Here is a 17,708-nt window from a genome sequence, read left to right on the forward strand (position 1 = left end):
TCCACACACCGGGCTGACGCTCTACCACTGAGCCAACTGGCCAGGGCTGGCTTGAAGCTTCTTAAAAAAAATAAATGTTTAGTTATAGTTGACATACGATATTATGTTAGTTTCAAGTGTACAACATAGTGGATTGAACACTTATGTAACTTACACAGTGATGCCCCCAGTGAGTCTAGTACCCTTCTGACACCATACACGGTTATTACGACCTAATTGACTCTGTTCCCTGTGGAGGCTTTGAAGCCTTGAGCAAGCCCCCTGCGGGCTGGGAGACAGGGCCTCAGGGAAAGGGCCCCTTTCCTCCTTAGCCCAGCCGATACTGACCTTACCCATCCCCCACCAGCCTACTATTAATTGAACAGGTACTATGTGCCTTGTGGGGGGCCCTGGGGATGGAGAACACCCATATTATCATGCAGGAGTCTGCACACGGGGGCCAAACCTGAACCATTTCTCATTTTTGTAACTAAAGTTGTTTTTTTTTTTTTTTGTATTTTTCCGAAGTTGGAAATGGGGAGGCAGTCGGACAGACTCCCGCATGTGCCCGACTGGGATCCACCGGGCATGCCCATTAGGGGGTGATGCTCTGCCCATCTTGAGGCCTCGCTCTGTTGCGATCAGAGCCATTCTAGCGCCTGAGGCAGAGGCCACAGAGCCATCCCCAGCGCCCGGGCCAACTTTGCTCCAATGGAGCCTTGGCTGCGGGAGGGGAAGAGAGAGACAGAGAGGAAGGAGAGGGGGAGGGGTGGAGAAGCAGATGGGCGCTTCTCCTGTGTGCCCTGGCCGGGAATCGAACCCGGGACTTCTGCACGCCAGGCCGACGCTCTACCACTGAGCCAACCGGCCAGGGCTTTTTTTTTTTTGTAACTAAAGTTTTATTGGAATGAAGCCTAATCCTTTAAGTATTGTCTCGGGCTGCGTTGGCTGCAGCAGGCGGACTAGGCCCGCCGTGCCTGCCTAAAGTATTTATTACCTGCTCCTTTCAAGACAAAGCTTGTTCCAGTGGGTGGAGAGGGCCAGTCAACACAGAAACACAATAAAGAAGGAACTAACGTGTAGATGGCATGATCAGCGGTGATAAGCACCTATGGAGAAAAAGAATCCTGGGCAAGGAGTGAGGGGAGGGCGGGGTCGGGTTAAGGAAGGCCAGGGTCACCCAGCGTCAGCTGAGCGGAAAGAGAAGGGAGTGAGGCGTGTACAGATCATTGGCCTGATCTGAGGGAGGAACGAGTCCACAGGCTGTTCCATATTCCAGCTCGGCCCCTGGGCCGTGATCATGTACTCCAGCCCTCGACTGACCGTTGACCAAACCGCTGTTCCCGTCAGGATCTCGTCGGGTACCTCTCTGCTCCCACAGCAAGGTCTGCGGGTGCCCCCTGTGACCTCAGCCTCCGGAGAGGTCCCCAGCAACGTGGTCCCTTGGCCGGGGAGGTGGCCCCACCATCACCTTCTGTGGGGACCTGCCCGTGGATGGCATGGCCCAGCCCCTTACAGAGTGCACCTGGAGGGCTCATTCTCCACCCCCTACATGCAGGAGCCATGCATTGCGGAGGAGGAAAGGAAAGGAAAGGAAAGGAAAGGGGAAGGGGAAGGGGAAGGGAAAGGAAAGAGGGAAAAGGTCTTGTCTGGATTGGAGTTCTACCTCCTGGTGACCTTGGCCAGCCTCCGAGTCTGCAGGCCCCTTCCTGTGTTCTGGGTGGGTGTTGGGGAGCGGAGTGGCAAAGACTGAGACAGGCTGGCCTGCCTCCCCACACTCACGGTCCCTGCGGGCTTCCTGAGGAGCTTGTGTGTGGCTGCCACATGTGGAGTGGGAGGGGCTGGGACGTTGGTGGGTCCCAGCCTCGGGGAGGCCTGTTAGCTCAGTGCAGACAGGCTGGGGGTGGGGGACTGAGGTGTCTGTTCCCGGCTCCCTGCTGCAGGTGCAGAGGGACCCTGGACCCCTCCTGCAGGCAGTGGTGGCTGGGGGCATGTTTGTTATCCCTAGAGCCAGCTTTGGTGTTTCCTTTCTTGCCCCTGGGGCGACCTTCCTCTCCCATTGGACTAGAGAAAGAGAAGACCGCTCTCTGAGGACTTCTGAGGACCAGTGCTGTGTGTGTCATGCGTATGTGTGTGTGTGGGGGGGCTTCCCTTGCTCAGGGTCCGAGGGCCCATGGCCTGACCGGAGCTAAGGGCCTTAGGTGGCATTCCCGAGCTTGGACGTGGTGTCGCTGACTCCTTGTGGTGCTAGCTGAGCCACTTGGTCACCCTGGTTCAGTAACTGAGGCAACCTTTCTTTTTTGTGTGTGTGTTTTTCCGAAGCTAGAAATGGGGAGAGACAGTCAGACAGACTCCTGCATGCACCCGACCAGGATCCACCCGGCACGCCCACCAGGGGCGACGCTCTGCCCACCAGGGGGCGATGCTCTGCCCCTCCGGGGCGTCGCTCTGCTGTGACCAGAGCTACTCTAGCGCCTGGGGCAGAGGCCAAGGAGCCATCCCCAGCACCCGGACCATCTTTTGCTCCAATGAAGCCTCTGCTGCGGGAGGGGAAGAGAGAGACAGAGAGGAAGGAGAGGGGGAGGGGTGGAGAAGCAGATGGGCGCCTCTCCTATGTGCCCCGGCCGGGAATCGAACCCGGGACTCCTGCACGCCAGGCCGACGCTCTACCACTGAGCCAACTGGCCAGGGCCCCGAGGCAACCTTTCTTAGCCTCAGTTTCTTCATCTGTAAAATGGGGTAGTGAGGCTCCCTCACTACCAGGGCTGTGGGTGGGTAAGCCAGGATGAGAAGGTGCCCATCGGGGAACCACTGTGCCCCTGGGACCAGATTTGCTCTGGGACCTGGGCAGGGCAGCTGGGCCTGGTAGGATAGCCCTGCGCCTAGGCCACCGGGGGGGGGGGGGAGGCAGGATTTGGAGGCAGAAAGCAGATCTTACCTACAGCTTATTTGAAAAAAAAAATTAAGTGAAGTTCACATACTGTGCAATGAACCAATTGAAAGTGTGTATTTAAGTGGTATTTAGTGCAGCTGCAGTGGGCACCCACCAGCTCTCTCTAGTTTCAAAGTTAACATTTTATTTTAAGGTAGGAATTTTGGTAGAAGAAGTGGTCCCATTTGGGACCCTGACCTTGAGCTAGGGGGTGGGGGGCTCGACTTCTCCGGGCCCAGGGCTTTATAACTAAATAGCGAGGGTATTGGCAATAACGGCTGCCAACTTTGCATGGCACTTCGTGAAAGCATTTAAAAATATGAACACCACCCCCCACCCCACCCCCGCCCACGGGGGACAGGTGTCACCACCTCGTCCATTTCCCACAGCCTTGGGGAAATTGAAAACTTGCCCCAAGTCGCAGAGCCAGTGGGCGTTGGAGCTGGGGGTTTGTGTCTTTGTCATCCCTGGGGACCCTCTCTGTCGAATCGCTCCCCACGGTGAGGGACAGGCCTGTCAAGAGGCCCTGGCCCTGGCCCCATGCCAGTTTCTGACAGGAGCCTGCAGCCCAGACTGTGGCTAAATTAAGTCTAAATTAATTAAAATTTAATAAGATGGGAGGCGTGGCTCCCTAGCCTCACCAGCCACGTTTCAAGGGCCCGGTCGTCACGAGTGGCCAGTGGCCGCTGTAGCGTCGCAGGGCAGACCTACAACAGGTGTCGGGCACCGCTGGTTACAGACGAGGCCGGTGGGTGTCATTTGTGTGACCAGCCCCTGGCCTGTTCGGGATGACAGCGGAACGCTTGCAGCCCAGCCCAGACGGTGGGTGGCCAGGGCGTGAATGTCCGCGGGAGGGGCGTAGGGCTAGATTGCTGGGCGCATGGTGGTGGTGGGGGGTGCCCCGGTCCTGCCCCTGAGCCCTGCGGCTTGTGGCTATGTGTGGTTGTTCTCTGTGCCCCGTGAAGGGCTGGGCCGAGTGACAACGTGTGACGGTGAAGGTTAAGCACACACGTCGGTCTCCCTCCGTGGGCTGGGTCAGTGTCAGCCATTATTATGAATGGTGATAATGGATTATGGTCACTCACGGGTGTTTTAGGATTCCACAGGCATCAAGTTGGGATACTTACGTGGGTGAGCAAGTGGCACAGAGGCCTGCAGTCACCAAAGTGTGGCCTGGGACCCAGGATGGGGGCCAGGCCTTCAGCTCAGCCAGTGGTGGGTGGAAGGAAGACCCCTCCACCCCAGGCTGTACTGCAGGATTTCACTGTCCCTGGAACCTGGAGGTCCACACCCTTTTTGCTGAACCCAGGTGACCCATGCTGGATCCCCAGGCGTGGGTGGAAGAGAAGGGGGCACGCTTAGATTGTGAAAAGAGTGCCAGGTATGCTGGTGGGGTTCAGAAAGCAGTGTGGAGACCCTGGTGACATGAAGTGGGGCCAACTGCCCGTGCTCCACCCTGGGGAGACCGGCCGGGAGGTCCTGGGGTGGCCTGTGGTGTCCTTGGGGGGGGTCAAGGGCTGGGCTTACCCCTTCTAGTACTGTCTCTCTGCTTTTGTCCTGTGACGTTAGAAACGAGGTGCATGTGCTCAGTTCAAAAGCTGACACCATCTGTGTGCCAGGCGGAGGCCAGGAGTGAGGGCCCCAGCCCCCACCTGCAGGGAGGGGACCGGTCAGTTTGTTGGGGAGACAGATTGGTACTTCCAAGTCGTCCTTGGTGGGGATGAGAAGGAGGCTGGCGCCCAAGAGCCGGGAGGAAAGAGAGGTGGACCCCAGGTTCTTCCAGCCATCCCCCATTTGTCTGAGTTGTGTTTGAGATCCGTCCCTTGGCCGCTTGAAGAGGATAATTTGGGGAGGAGGTGCCGGCAGTGAATGTGTGCCAGTGCCCGGGTCTGCTTGCTGTGCTGGTGGCGGGAGTTTGGGCACCGTTGAGCCCCGGTGGCAGGCTAGAGCCGTTGGCAGCATCCGGGCCTGCGGTGCTGCCTGGCAGGTTTCACAAGCCTGGGCAGGGGCCGGCCTGGGCCACCAGGCTTCCGCGCAGCCCGAGGCAGGAAGAGCTGGCGGCTGATGTAAGCCATGCGCCAACCTCTGGCCGCCGGTTTCCGGAGCCTTGCACCCGCCTGCCTGCCGAGGAGGAAGCCTGGGTCTGGGCAGGGCCCAGAGGCCCTGATGCCTGGGCTTGGACCGCGTGGGTGGACTGGTCGGCCACCATGGCCCTGGGTCCCGAGGCCTCGGCGCTGGAGTCCGGTGAGGGGCCAGCACAGGGCCGGGTTGCAGTCTGGGGACCCGGATGCGGGGTGCTGGTGATGGCGCCTGGGTCCTCCCATCCAGCCGGCTGCCGTCACTGCTGGGGGGGGGGGGGGGACGACACCAAGGTGGACGCCTTACCCCTTCAGTTTCAGTTTCCCTGTGTGTGTACCCCACAGGGAATGGGTGGCCGTTTTGGGGTCCAGTGCCCCTGAGAGGTAGAGCGTGAGCACCTGTTGTCTGCAGGCCCTGCCCGTGGGGGCTGCTGCGGACCCACAGGTTGGGTGGGGCTCTGCTAGCCTCCGAGGGCCCCAGGGGGAGGGGGCTTCCTGCCTGTGGGAGTTGCACGTCCTCTGTGTGCCCCCTGCAGTCGCCTCCCTCTGGGCTGTCATAAACAGTGCCCACCTCACAGGGACCTAAGGAGTTCACCTGAGAGGCACATGGGAAGCCCTTAGCTAGCGTGGCTAGAGCTGGCCCCTGCTGGGTGCCGGTCATGCCCGTGCCCAGCTTTGCCCATGGGCCTCTGCCCCGCCTCCAGAGGGCTGAAATCACCTGCCTGGTTCTTTCCGTGAACGGTGCTGCTAGCGTTTATTATTATTACTACTGAACACATGCCTCCTTCTTCCTTACAATTCTCAGGTGGGCGTTACTCTCATTTTGCTGATGAGTATACCGGGGCCGAGGAAGGGAAACCCCTTGCCCAAGTCTTGCCAGCTTGAGGGGCAGTGCCCTGGGTGGTGGGAGTGAGCAGGCCTCTCTTTGGGGGGTGTGAGCCTGGCCACATGGGGCTTGGACGTGGTGGGTGCGGTTTCTACCTGGGCCCCCACTGACCGTCCTGCCAAGCAGCCGCCACCACACCCCCACCCCATTTGAGGGGACCTGGGTTGGGGGCTCTGCTCTCTGAAGGGGGCCGGCCGGCCTACGGGACAGGGCTTCCTGGCACCACCGTCAGCTCCCGTGCTCACAGCTCCCATGTTCACGGGTACGTTCACTGAGTCACTGTGGCAGTTCTGGGACCTTCCACGGTGTGCACTTAGTCACTGCCCACTGGCTGTGGGATAAGGCACTTCCCACCTCTGAGCCTCTGCTTGCTTATCTGTTAAATGGGTACATGGGTCTGGCTGAGGTCTTGGGAGGTCTGGGCCTGTCCGGAACAGCAGTGGGGTCTTAGGGGACGTCATTCTACGACGACTTGTGGGTATCCTCCCTGGTCTAGGAGCCCAGAACAGGAGTAGGGGTTCAGGCTATGAGCCCCCCTCTACCTCCTCACTCAATAGCCTTGGGAGGTGCTGGCCCCCCACTGAGCCTCACCTTTTACCTGTAGATAGGGAGAACTGTGCCCTCCCTTGGGGCTGGGGCTGGACACGCAGTCCTGCTGTGGGTGCTCGGGCACTGTCCTTGCGGCCAGGGTCTGCCCTAGTGGTTTCCTGGCTGGCTCTGCTTGATTGACCCAGGCCCATGTTGAGGCCAAGGGGCCCATGCTGGGGGTGGGGTGACCTGTGTCAGCTTCTCACAGTAGGGAGAGACTGGGAAAGATGGGGACGCTGGGGTGGTGGGTGAGGCAGCGGTGGCCTGGTGGCTGCCTGACAGTCCCCTTTTCTCTGCAGGCGAGGCCTTCTTGGGCAGCTTTGTGGCCAGCGGGATGGGGCCCTCGGCCTCATCCCATGGGAGCCCGGTGCCCCTGCCCTCTGACCTCTCCTTCCGCTCCCCCACTCCCAGCAACCTGCCCATGGTGCAGCTGTGGGCCACCCATGCCCATGAAGGTAAGGAGTGTGCCAGGTGGGTGGGGTGAGGGCTGCTGGGCTGCTGTCTCCAGCACTTCCCAAGTCTGCGCACTGCCCTCCACCTCCATGGTTACCCCCTCTGAGCTGTGGCTAGTGGGCCTCAACCATGTCACTGGGCGTCCCTGCTGTTCTTCAGATGCTTAGTGCTTCTGTCGCGGCCACAGGGCCTTTGCACAAGCTGTTCCCCTGCTTGCAGCCCCTCACCTCACCCCACTGGCTGTCTCCTGTTGATCCTTCAGGGCTTCTCACCCACCTCCCTTCACTTCTCAATTTGTGATGGCAGATTTATGTTTATTTGTGAAATACCTGGTTTGCTACCAGAGCGAGCTGTTGAGGGCAGGGCCTGGTTTGTTCTGCTCAGTCTGCCTTCCTGGCGCAGTCAGCTCATTAATAACTGTGGAAGCAGTGGGACCAGGGGCCGCTGGGCTCCCCTGTTGCACCTAGGTGGGGGTGGGGTGGGGGTGGGGTTCTGTGGTTTGGCTTCCTGCCAGCCCTGACCGAATCCTGGATCTCCCTGCAGCCTCAGTTTCCCCTCTGTCCGTGAAGGGATGGTTCTGGGAGTCTGCATTCCTCCCTCACTTCTGGCTCTGGTGCAGTTTGGATGCTGGGCGGTAGCTAGCTCCTGATCCTGGAAGATGAGGGTCCCGGGAGCAGCTACCGCAGGCTGAGCCCACAGTCTCCCCGTTTCCGCCCTGAGCCCGTCTCACTGAGTGCTTCTGCATTGTCCCCCATTGTGTGTGCCCTGCACAGAGGGGGGGGGGGTCCTGACTCTAGGCCTAGGATGGTGAGCAGGGGTCCCGTCTGAGCCTACATTAGCCCCCCAGGGAGGCTGCCCCATTTGAGGGACCCTGGTGCCTGTGTGCCATCAAGCCCTCCGCCCTCCCTGACACCCCTGTTTTCTCTTTGCCGGCAACGACTAGTAATAACAACAATGACAACAAATGGGGGGGGGTGCTTACTGTGTACCAGGTGCTGCAGACCTGAACGCACTTGATTCCCAGAATAGGCTGGGAGATGAGGACATCCTGGCCATTTTACAGATGAGAAAACAGAGGGACCGGGAACGACAGAGGAGCGCTGTTTCAGTGACTGAGATAACGTGTATCTGGTGGTTTTGATTACTTAGTGATTATTGTTAATGTCATTATCAGATGGTGCTTTGAGAGAAGCCATGGGGCCAGTGTCCTGCATCCCTGCTACCTGGGAACCAAGTCCCTTAAAGAATGTCCAATGGGCTTTTGGTCCTATGAGACCCACAGCCGAGGCAGAGCGTCAGGACCCTCTCTGTGCCCAGCGTCCATATGCCTGGCCTTCTGCGCCCTGCCAAGTGGCTCTTGAGCCTTATTCCCTGTGTGCCCGCTGAGGTGTCTTGTTTGTCGTTTCTTGGCTACCCTTTCCTGTCTTATCTGTCCCACGAAACCCTGATTCCGGGCAGTGCTGGTAGAGCGGGGTGGGAGGACCGTCAGCAGGAGGAATTCCTTCTTCACAGCCGGAGATGTTGGGTGACCCTGAGGTTCAGAGAGGGCTAGTGAGCAGCTCAGGGTCCCACAGCAGGAAAGTGGCCAATGAACCAACTAAACCAGGTCTATGTTGGGTTGAGATTAGGAGTCCTGGTGATCCTGGTTGAAAACCAGGCCCCTCAGCCATGTGACCTTGGGCAGTGGTCCTCTCTGAGCCTCGGTTTCCTCATCTATATAATGGGGGTATCAAGAGTGTCCTGTTTTTTTTGAGGTTTAAATGAGAATAACAAAGGTCCTCATTGCCCTCCATCCCCTTCCTGTTGGAACTTGAGAGCCCAAGCCCCCCAAGGGCTGCCTGGGACTGGAGGGAGGACGGCCTCTGGGTTGGGGAGAGGGGGTGCTGTTCTCACCTTGGGGAACTGGTGTTAAACCTCAGGCTCCTTGCACTGGGGGCCGACAGAACAAGAGGGCCAGAAGGAAGTGCCTCGGAGGGCGCACGAGGTGGTCCAGCCGCTGTTTCTTCTCTCTCTTCCAGGCTTCTCCCACTTGCCCAGCGGGCTGTACCCATCCTACCTCCACCTGAACCACCTGGAGCCCCCCAGCAGTGGGAGCCCCCTCCTCAGCCAGCTGGGTCAGCCCAGCATTTTCGATACCCAGAAAGGTCAGGACGCAGGAGTGGGGAGACAGGAGGTTGTGGGGTGGTGGGAGGAGTTTGGGGCCCCCACCACTGCCCAGTTGGCATTCCAGGTAGCATCCTTCCCTCAGGGCCCCCAAGGGCACTCTGGATAACCCCTCCCCCTTGCCCCCCAGCCTTCTGGAACCTTCTAATTGTGTTCTGCTTCTTAGGTCCTCTGGACCACTCTTAAAAGAACAACACTGGTTTCTGCCCTTTTCCTAGAAGGGAAAACCAAGGTCCAGAAAGGTTTTATTTATTTATTTATTTATTTTAATCCTCTTTTTTTTTGGTATTTTTCTGAAGTTGGAAATGGGGAGGCAGTCAGACAGACTCCTGCATGCGCCCGACCGGGATCCACCCGGCATGGCCACCAGGGGGCGATGCTCTGTGCCCATCTGGGGCATTGCGCTGTTGAAACCAGAGCCATTCTAGCGCCTGAGGCAGAGGCCATAGAGCCATCCCCAGTGCTGGGGCCAACTTTGCTCCGATGGAGCCTTGGCTGTGGGAGGAGAAGAGAGAGACAGAGAGGAAGGAGAGGGAGAGGGGTGGAGAAGCAGATGGGTGCTTCTCCTGTGTGCCCTGGCTGGAAATCAAACCCGGGACTCCTGCATGCCAGGCCGATGCTCTACCACTGAGCCAACCGGCCAGGGCTTAAGAAAGGTTTATTGGTGGCCAAGTGAGATTAAAACTTGGTTCCCTCCATTTCCAGAGCTTTCCCTCTGAAGGGCTGCGCTGTGCATGGCCCTTCTCATCCTGGGGTGGCAGGGTCTCATTTGGCACCCTTCAGGGGCCTCCTTCAGCTCTGGCCGGGTAGAGGGGGCCCGCGCTCACTCCCAGGCTCTTTGTTCCCTGCAGACGGCTTCTACCTGCCCGGCCCAGGGGCTCCAGGCGCCCTGCACTCTCAGGCGCCCTCCTCCAGGACCCCAGGCGGCCACTCGGGCGCCCCAGCCAAAGGCTCCTCACGGGAAGGTCCAGGCAAGGAGCGGGCAGGCCGCAGTGGGGAGCCTCCCCCGCTGTTCAGCAAGAAGGACCAGCGGGCCCGGGAGGAGGCCACTGGGCCGCGTGGCGTAGTGGACCTGACCCAGGAGGCGCGGGCTGAGGGCCGCCAGGACCGCGGACACCCGCGCCTCGCAGAGCGCCTGTCGCCCTTCCTGGCCGAGCCAGGGCCACCTCGGGCTCCAGGCGTGGTCGCCGCCGATTCCAAGGGCAAGACCTCAGCGCCACCATCTGTTCTAAACCTCTGCAACGGCGTGGGAGAAGCGGGGCTTCCTGCGCTGATGGCGGAGGCCGCCCGCGGCTCCAAGGAGGCTACGCGCCAGGACGAGAGCGCGCGGCTGCGGCGCACAGAAGCCCTGCTGGCCGGGCCATGCCCCTGCCCCTCCCCTCTGCCGCCGCTGCCACCGGGCAAGGGTCCGCCCGCACCCTCCTCCACCGCCACCACCTCCGCTGGCGCCTTCGCCTCGCAGCCGGGGCCCGCCGGCGTCTACACCATCTTCCCTGCGGCTGCGGCGGCGCGCGAACCGGGCCGCGAGCACCGCGTGGTGGCGCCCACCTTCGTGCCTTCCGTGGAGGCCTTCGACGAGCGCCCGGGGCCCATCCAGATCGCATCGCAGGCGCGCGATGCGCGCGCCCGGGAGCGCGAGGCGGGCCGGCCTGGCGTCCTGCAGGCGCCGCCTGGGTCCCCGCGGCCACCCCCGGACCGCCCGGAGGGGCTCCGCGAAAAGAGCTCTGTGATCCGCTCGCTCAAGCGGCCGCCGCCTGCCGAGGCCCCCCCGTCGCGGGCCGCGCGCGCTTCCCCAGACCCCCGGGCCTACCTCCCCGCCAAGGACCTGCTCAAACCCGAGGCGGAGCCGAGGCCCTGCGAGCGCAACCCCCGCGGGCCCTCCGCCGCCTCTCAGCAGGCCGCCAAGCTCTTCGGCCTGGAGCCCGCGCGGCCACCCCCGCCCCCACCCGCCGGGCCTGAGCACAAATGGAAACCTTTCGAACTGAGCAACTTCGCCACCACGCAGATGGCTGTGCTGGCCGCACAGCACCACCACGCCAGCCGCGCAGAGGAAGAGGCCACGGCCGCCTCCAAGAAGGCCTACCTGGATCCTGGGGGTGCGCTGCCCCGCGCCTCGGCCACCTGTGCCCGGCCCAGCGCCGACCTGCACGCCGCGGCCCATGGCCCTGGAGAGGCCTCTGCCATGCAGAGCCTCATCAAGTACAGTGGCAGCTTCACCCGTGAGGCCGGGACTGTGCGCCCTGGCGGCTGCGGCAAGAAGAGCCCCTTTGGAGGCCTGGGCACCATGAAACCCGAGCCTGCCCCCACGACCACGGGCGCCCCACGTGCCCAGGCCCGCCTCCCACACCCTGGGGGTCCTGCCCCGGCTGGCAGCCGGCAGCTGAAGCGGGATCCAGAGAGGCCCGAGAGCGCAAAGGCCTTTGGTCGCGAGGGCTCCGGTGCCCAGGGGGAAGCAGAGGTGCGACACCCACCTGTGGGCATTGCTGTGGCCGTGGCCCGGCAGAAGGACAGCGGCGGCAGTGGCCGGCTGGGGACTGCACTGGCGGACCAGGAGCGCTCCCTGGCGCTGAGCAACGTCAAAGGTGGGTCTGGGACCCCTACCCCTCCCTTCTCCTTCCCCACCTGTACCCCTCCCACCTTCCCTTTCCCTGCCTCCTTGCTCCTCCCCCCCCCCCACTCTCCCCGCCTTTCTGGTACCATTTGTCCTTTATCCCCGTGGGGCTGTAGCTGCTATTTCAAGTTTATTGCTTTTTCCATTGTGCACATAGAAAAATGTGTAAAATGCAGAAGGAGAAAGAAGAAAAAGGACCGTTATATTTTCCAGCACCCTGAACACTTCCCATCTCTCCCAGGGTTCATTTTCCTGTGCGATTTGCTTCTCCCTGCAGTGGTCCTGGTGCAAGTAGGCTCCTGGGCCCCCTGCCTTTCTCACGCATCCCAGTGAGGGTTCGTCGCCTCACTAGTACAAACTCTTCCTAAGTGTCTTTTTATTAATTTATTTTTTAATTGGCCTTTAATATTCCATTGGGCACGCACCTGAGTTCAGCTTGCCTTTCCCCCTCGTGGGCGTTGTAGTGTTGCCTTTCTCTGATGTTTTTTTGTGTTTAGAACGTTATTACGTTGAATATTTTTGGGCATTGTGCCTTTGTGATGTTTTGAGTCCACGTCTAAGAATAGGTTCCTATGGATAGAGGAGCTGACAGCTTTCCATTCCGAGTCCTTTGAGGGAGGCAGGTTTGCCTGAACTATATATAGTTCGGTGTCCCTAGTGCCTAGTCTAGGGCTTGGCGCGTAGTAGGTGTTGGATAAATGTGTGAATGGGCGACCAGGTGTGACCGATGGAAACGGGGGGGGGGGGGGTCCTGGCCTGGGTTCTTTTTATTTATTTATTTATTTATTTTTTCATTTTTCTGAAGCTGGAAACAGGGAGAGACAGTCAGACAGACTCCCGCATGCGCCCGGCCGGGATCCACCCGGCACGCCCACCATGGGGCGACGCTCTGTCCACCAGGGGGGGGCGATGCTCTGCCCATCCTGGGCGTCGCCATGTTGCGACCAGAGCCACTCTAGCGCCTGAGGCAGAGGCCACAGAGCCATCCCCAGTGCCCGGGCCATCTTTGCTCCAATGGAGCCTTGGCTGCGGGAGGGGAAGAGAGAGACAGAGAGGAAAGCGCGGCGGAGGGGTGGAGAAGCAAATGGGCGCTTCTCCTATGTGCCCTGGCCGGGAATCGAACCCGGGTCCTCCGCACGCTAGGCCGACGCTCTACCGCTGAGCCAACCGGCCAGGGCCCTGGCCTGGGTTCTTAAGGGTCTCAAGTTCAGTACCTTAGTGACGTCTTAGGTAGTGACCTATGTGCTTGTTTGGCAGCGTGTGTCTGTTTCATTGACGACTCCTCGCGGTTGTGTTTTAACGTTGTTGCAAAAACCTGTCCTAAGTTCCGTAGAGGTGTGTGGTGCGGTGTGGGGTACGTTTCTCTCGATTACCGGTGAAGCTGAACGTCTTCCTAGGTCTGGGTGGATTGCTAGCATGTCCTTTGGTAATTTCCTTGCATAATTCCACGGCTGGAATCCTTCTTGGGATTTTGGAGAGCTGATACTTGTGGCATTTTTGTTGAGACCCTGCACTTGCCCAGGCTTGGCCCGCACCCACGGCCTCTGTCCATGGCGCCCTCGCAGCCACCTTCCTGCACCTCCCGGCTTCTGTAGGCTGCACAGGCATTTTGGGGGCGTGTCTCCGTGACCTCTGGCCCCCCTGTCTCAGCTCTGCTCTCAGAGGCGCCCTGTAAGGTGTGGACCGCCCGGGGCCTCACATCAGCCTCTGCCTCTCTGCACACAGACCCCGTGGCTGCAGAGGATTGGCATCCGGCCTACCTGGATCAGAGTGAGCCGTTTTAGGGAATGTTTGTTGAATGACTGACTGAGCCTATTTTCCTAGGTGGAGCCCCTCCCCCTCCAGCCAGAGAAGCCTCATTCTCTGACCCTGAGGGGCCTCGCACTGGGGCCTGCCTTAGTGTGGGATTGAAGGAGTGGGCAGTAGCCCCTGGCTGGGAGGTGCCTGGCTTAGAGGGTTCACAGCCCCCAGAACTCATCTTGGCACTCAAAGTACCTGCCTGTGCTCACGGGCCCTGTGTCCATGGGGTTGTGAGAGAGAGAGAGAGAAACACAGAGAGAGAGAGAAACAGAGAGAGAGAAACATACACACACAGAGAAACAGAGAGAGAAACACACACACATAGAGAAACAAACAGAGAGATACATACACACAGAGAAACAGAGAAACACAGAGAGAGAAACAGAGACACAGAGAGAGAGAGAGAAACACACACATACACACACAGAGAAACACACAGAGAGAAACACAGAGCAAGAGAAACACACAGAGAGAGAAACACACAGAGAGAGAAACAGAAACAGAGAGAGAGAGATACATACACACAGAGAAACACAGAGAGAGAGAGAAACAGAGAGAGAGAGAAACACACACACACACACACACAGAGAAACAGAAACAGAGACACACACAGAGACACACACAGAGAGAGAAACACAGAGAGAAACAGAGAGAGATACATACACACAGAGAAACAGAAACACACAGAGAGAAACAGAGAGAAACAGAGAGAGAAACACACACAGAAACACACAGAGAGAAACACAGAGCGAGAGAAACACACACACACACACAGAGAGAAACAGAGAGAGAGAGAAAAACAAACAGAGAAACACACAGAGAGAGAGAGAGAAACAGAGAAACAGAGAGAGGGAAGGGAGGCTGTGTGTGTGAGTGTGCGTACAAGTGTGTGTGATGGTGTGTGTGAGTGTGCGTACAAGTGTGTGTGACGGTGTGTGTGTGAGTGTGGGCGGGAGAGGGAGGATGGGACAGGTTTGGGATGAGACCATCAGGGTTTAGCCTGAAGCTGCCTTTCTCTGTTGCTACTAACAGTTAAAAAGTAGGTGTCTCGGTTCTTCCTCTCCTCAAAATAAATTCTCATAACAAGTGGTTTCTCCCCAGTCTGGCCTCCTGAGGGAGGGGAGGAGTTGGGGTACCCCCGCCGAGTGGGCGGTCACCAACCCCAAGTCTCTTGGTCTCTCCACCTTTCCAGCTTTGTGGCGTGAGCCGTTGGAGTGGGGGGTTTCAAATCCAGGCTCTGCCTTGTGCAGCCGCATGACCTTGACCAGGAGGCCTAAGCCCCCCGGGTCTCAGTCTCCACACTTCCCACGTGGCAGTAGCAAGGGCCACCTCCTTCCTCTGTGCCAGGTGGGCTGACAGGACAGGCACATAGTAGGTGCTTCATGAACAGGTGTGGCTTTTCTCTGCTCACATTCAAGGTGTTAGGATCTTAACAGGGGTCTCCAAACTTTTTACACAGGGGGCCAGTTCACTGTCCCTCAGACCATTGGAGGGCTGCCAAATACAGTGGTCCTCTCACTGACCACCAATGAAAGAGGTGCCCCTTCCAGAAGTGCAGTGGGGGCTGGATAAATGGCCTTAGGGGGCCGCAGTTTGGGGACCCCTGTTCTACAATGCCCGCAAGCCTTGGATCCTTCCGGAGAAAGGCCCCCCCCGAGGACTCACATAGGGCCTGTCTGGTCTGTTCAGCGGGGGTGTGGGGGGTGGGGGAGGTGTGTTTCTCAGAACCTGAGATGGACTGAGGACAGGTATGATCTACACCTGCGAGCTCCAGATAGCAGGCCCCCGGCCCAGCAGACGAGCACAGTGAGCCTCTGCGTGCAGCGCAGGCAGCCCTGTAGGAGCCTGGTCGTTACCCCTACGAGGATGCTCTGTCTGTACGTAGCACCAGTCATCAGATCCTTCCAGCACCCCTGGAAGGAGTGTCTGTCGCTCTCCGCCTCCCAGACGGGGCGTGGGAAGCACAGCGGTGTTGGAGGCCAGGGGCACCCGGGCTGGGTTGTGCCTTCACCCGGGCGGCACAGCCCTCCCCCAGTCACCTCTCTGCGCTGCTGCCTCGCGTGCCCGCCGCGTGCGGGGAGCGGCGTGGTGACTGCACCGCCCTGGCATCGATGGGAGTGTCCGCTCAGAGCCTCGGCTGACCGCAGCCTGCGCCGCGCGGTGACTTTAAGAGGCGGCCGGGGATGCGTCTCTCTGTCCCACGAGGGCAAGTCAGGAAGTTGGAAAGACGGAGGACAGATGTCTGTCTTGTCTGCCCTCCCTCCTGCCCTGACTCGCTGGCTCTTCTCTGCTTAAACTTGCTTTGTGCTTCCAGGGTGCCCCGGGCTGGGACCTTCCCAGAACTTCCCAAACATTCACACCGGCCTCCCTCCCAGGCAGCCAGGTGCCTTTAGGGACACGCGCCTGCCCCCCAGTGCTAGGCTGCCTGCCCGCCCCCTTGCATGCTCGCTCTGTCGGGCATATCGCCGTGTCTTCTCTCCTGGTTCCCGGCCTGTGTTCTGGGGCGAGCGGGTGCCCGCATTCCTGAAGTCTCTCTCCTGGGATCTCAGTTCTTCGCGGGAGCCCCTGGTGTTGGGGCTGCAGAAAGGAAGAAATAAGGGAGAAATGCCTGATGGCAGCATTGCACATGGGACCCTCCCCCAGGGTCAGGGGCTGCTGGTGGCCCCTGGGGTGGTAGGGAGACTCGTCTTCAGCAGAGCAGTGACCTGTGTGCTGGAGGCTGGGTGGCCTCTTCCCGGAATGCACCTCCCGAGACAGCTGGGTCTTGGGGGCTGGGGCTGCAGGGTCCTCAGGATGGGTGGGTGTGCCCTGTGGGTGGGGGTCCTGCGCTAGTGCCCGCCTGCCACCCACAGCAGCAGCCCCGGCTGGGTGGTCGGACACCAGTCCCAGGAGATCCACTCTGAGATAGTTAAGTTCAGCTTCCAAAGATTTTCCCTTTAAAATAAGACTCAGCCGCTCGCTGTGTGGACTCCGCTGCCAGGGACTGCTGCCTCCTGTGCCCGGGCTGCCACGTGGTCCTGATCTCTGGCTCATGGCGTAGAGAACGCCCAGGACTAGGAGGCGGGGCTGGGGGGCTGGTGGAAGGTGCAGGCAAGGAGGGATACGCAGCGGGGGCCCCTGGGCGCCTGCCCACCGCCGCCCGTCCCCACGTGTGCCGGGCTGGACTTGGCAACCCCCCTGCTCTGCTCTCGGGGGACAGGGAGCTCACTGCAGGTGAAGCTGAAGCAGCGACAGGTTGGGGGGGGTGCACCTGCTGGGCACCAGGGTGAGGACGGGCGAGCTGGGGGGGCAGCTCCCAGGCCCTCCCCTCGTCCCCAGGTGGACAGTGTTCTGCGGTTTTACTTCTCTGTCTTCATCTATAAAAGATGAGCCGCATGCCTGCGGCAGGCAGAACCGTGGCAGGACCTCAGTGTGGCAGCTGATTGCCGGTGACCTGGGTCTGGCTGTGCTTCGGACCAGTGTCCTCGTTCTGGGGTTGGGGCTTCTCCTCCACCTTGCTCCCACCCTGTTCCCCACACCCCCACCCCCGCCTCCCCACCCCGAACCTGCCTGTCTGACGTTAGAATAGGAAGAGTTAGTGAACACCACACAGCCTTGTATCAGGTTATTGTGGGGTCGTTTTCTGACGTGTTAACACAACATCCAGCCGCCTGGGTGAGTTACAGAGGCCCCGGGAGGGTGGGGGTGATGGAGGGGTGCTTCCTGGCCCGGGGGATGCCTGGCAGGGTTTGGAGGTGCAGGTGCATCACGAGACTTTGGGGGGGCCCTCGACGGGGACTCACGGCCCTTCTGCTCCCCGCAGGGCACGGCCGGGCTGACGAGGACTGCGGGGACGAGCGGGCCCGCCACCGGGAGGAGCGGCTGCTGGGGGCGCGGCTGGACCGGGACCAGGAGAAACTGCTCAGGTGAGGGCTTGGAGGCAGCAGCAAAGCCTGGGGGGTCTGGGGCCCCTTCTGCTGTGTGTGTGTGTGGGGGGGTGACTGAGGTGATCCTAGATGGGCATGGCCCCTTGACCACGAGGCCCACGGTGCCGAGAGTGGGAGCTGCCCCAGCCCAAGACCCTGATCCCGAGCCCAGGAGACCCCGCTCGACCCCACTGCGCGCCACAGCCCCTCTCCCGCGGAGGGCCTGGGGACCCTTTCCTGAGCCCGAGCACCTGCTCCGTGGTCCGGGTGCAGTGTCGTGGTGATGGCGGCCTGGCCGTCCACCGCTTCCTTG

The 17,708-nt window shown here is 60.2% G+C and overlaps 1 protein-coding gene across 5 annotated transcripts in view; it reads left to right on the forward strand.

Annotated features, from left to right (window-relative positions):
- Positions 1 to 17,708, forward strand: part of TNRC18 (trinucleotide repeat containing 18) — a 92,058-nt gene that overhangs the window by 23,500 nt on the left and 50,850 nt on the right. For 4 of the 5 annotated variants that reach the window (XM_066343336.1, XM_066343339.1, XM_066343338.1 and 1 more), the window contains exons 3-6: positions 6,763 to 6,918; positions 8,935 to 9,060; positions 9,931 to 11,661; positions 17,293 to 17,395. In XM_066343336.1, coding sequence (XP_066199433.1) covers positions 6,763 to 6,918; positions 8,935 to 9,060; positions 9,931 to 11,661; positions 17,293 to 17,395 — 2,116 coding nt within the window. Of the gene's footprint in view, positions 1 to 5,022; positions 5,156 to 6,762; positions 6,919 to 8,934; positions 9,061 to 9,930; positions 11,662 to 17,292; positions 17,396 to 17,708 lie in introns of those variants that run through there. The other variant, XM_066343340.1, reaches the window with a different exon arrangement.

Source organism: Saccopteryx leptura, chromosome 6, assembly GCF_036850995.1.
Source record: "Saccopteryx leptura isolate mSacLep1 chromosome 6, mSacLep1_pri_phased_curated, whole genome shotgun sequence".
Taxonomy (NCBI): Eukaryota; Metazoa; Chordata; class Mammalia; order Chiroptera; family Emballonuridae; genus Saccopteryx; species Saccopteryx leptura.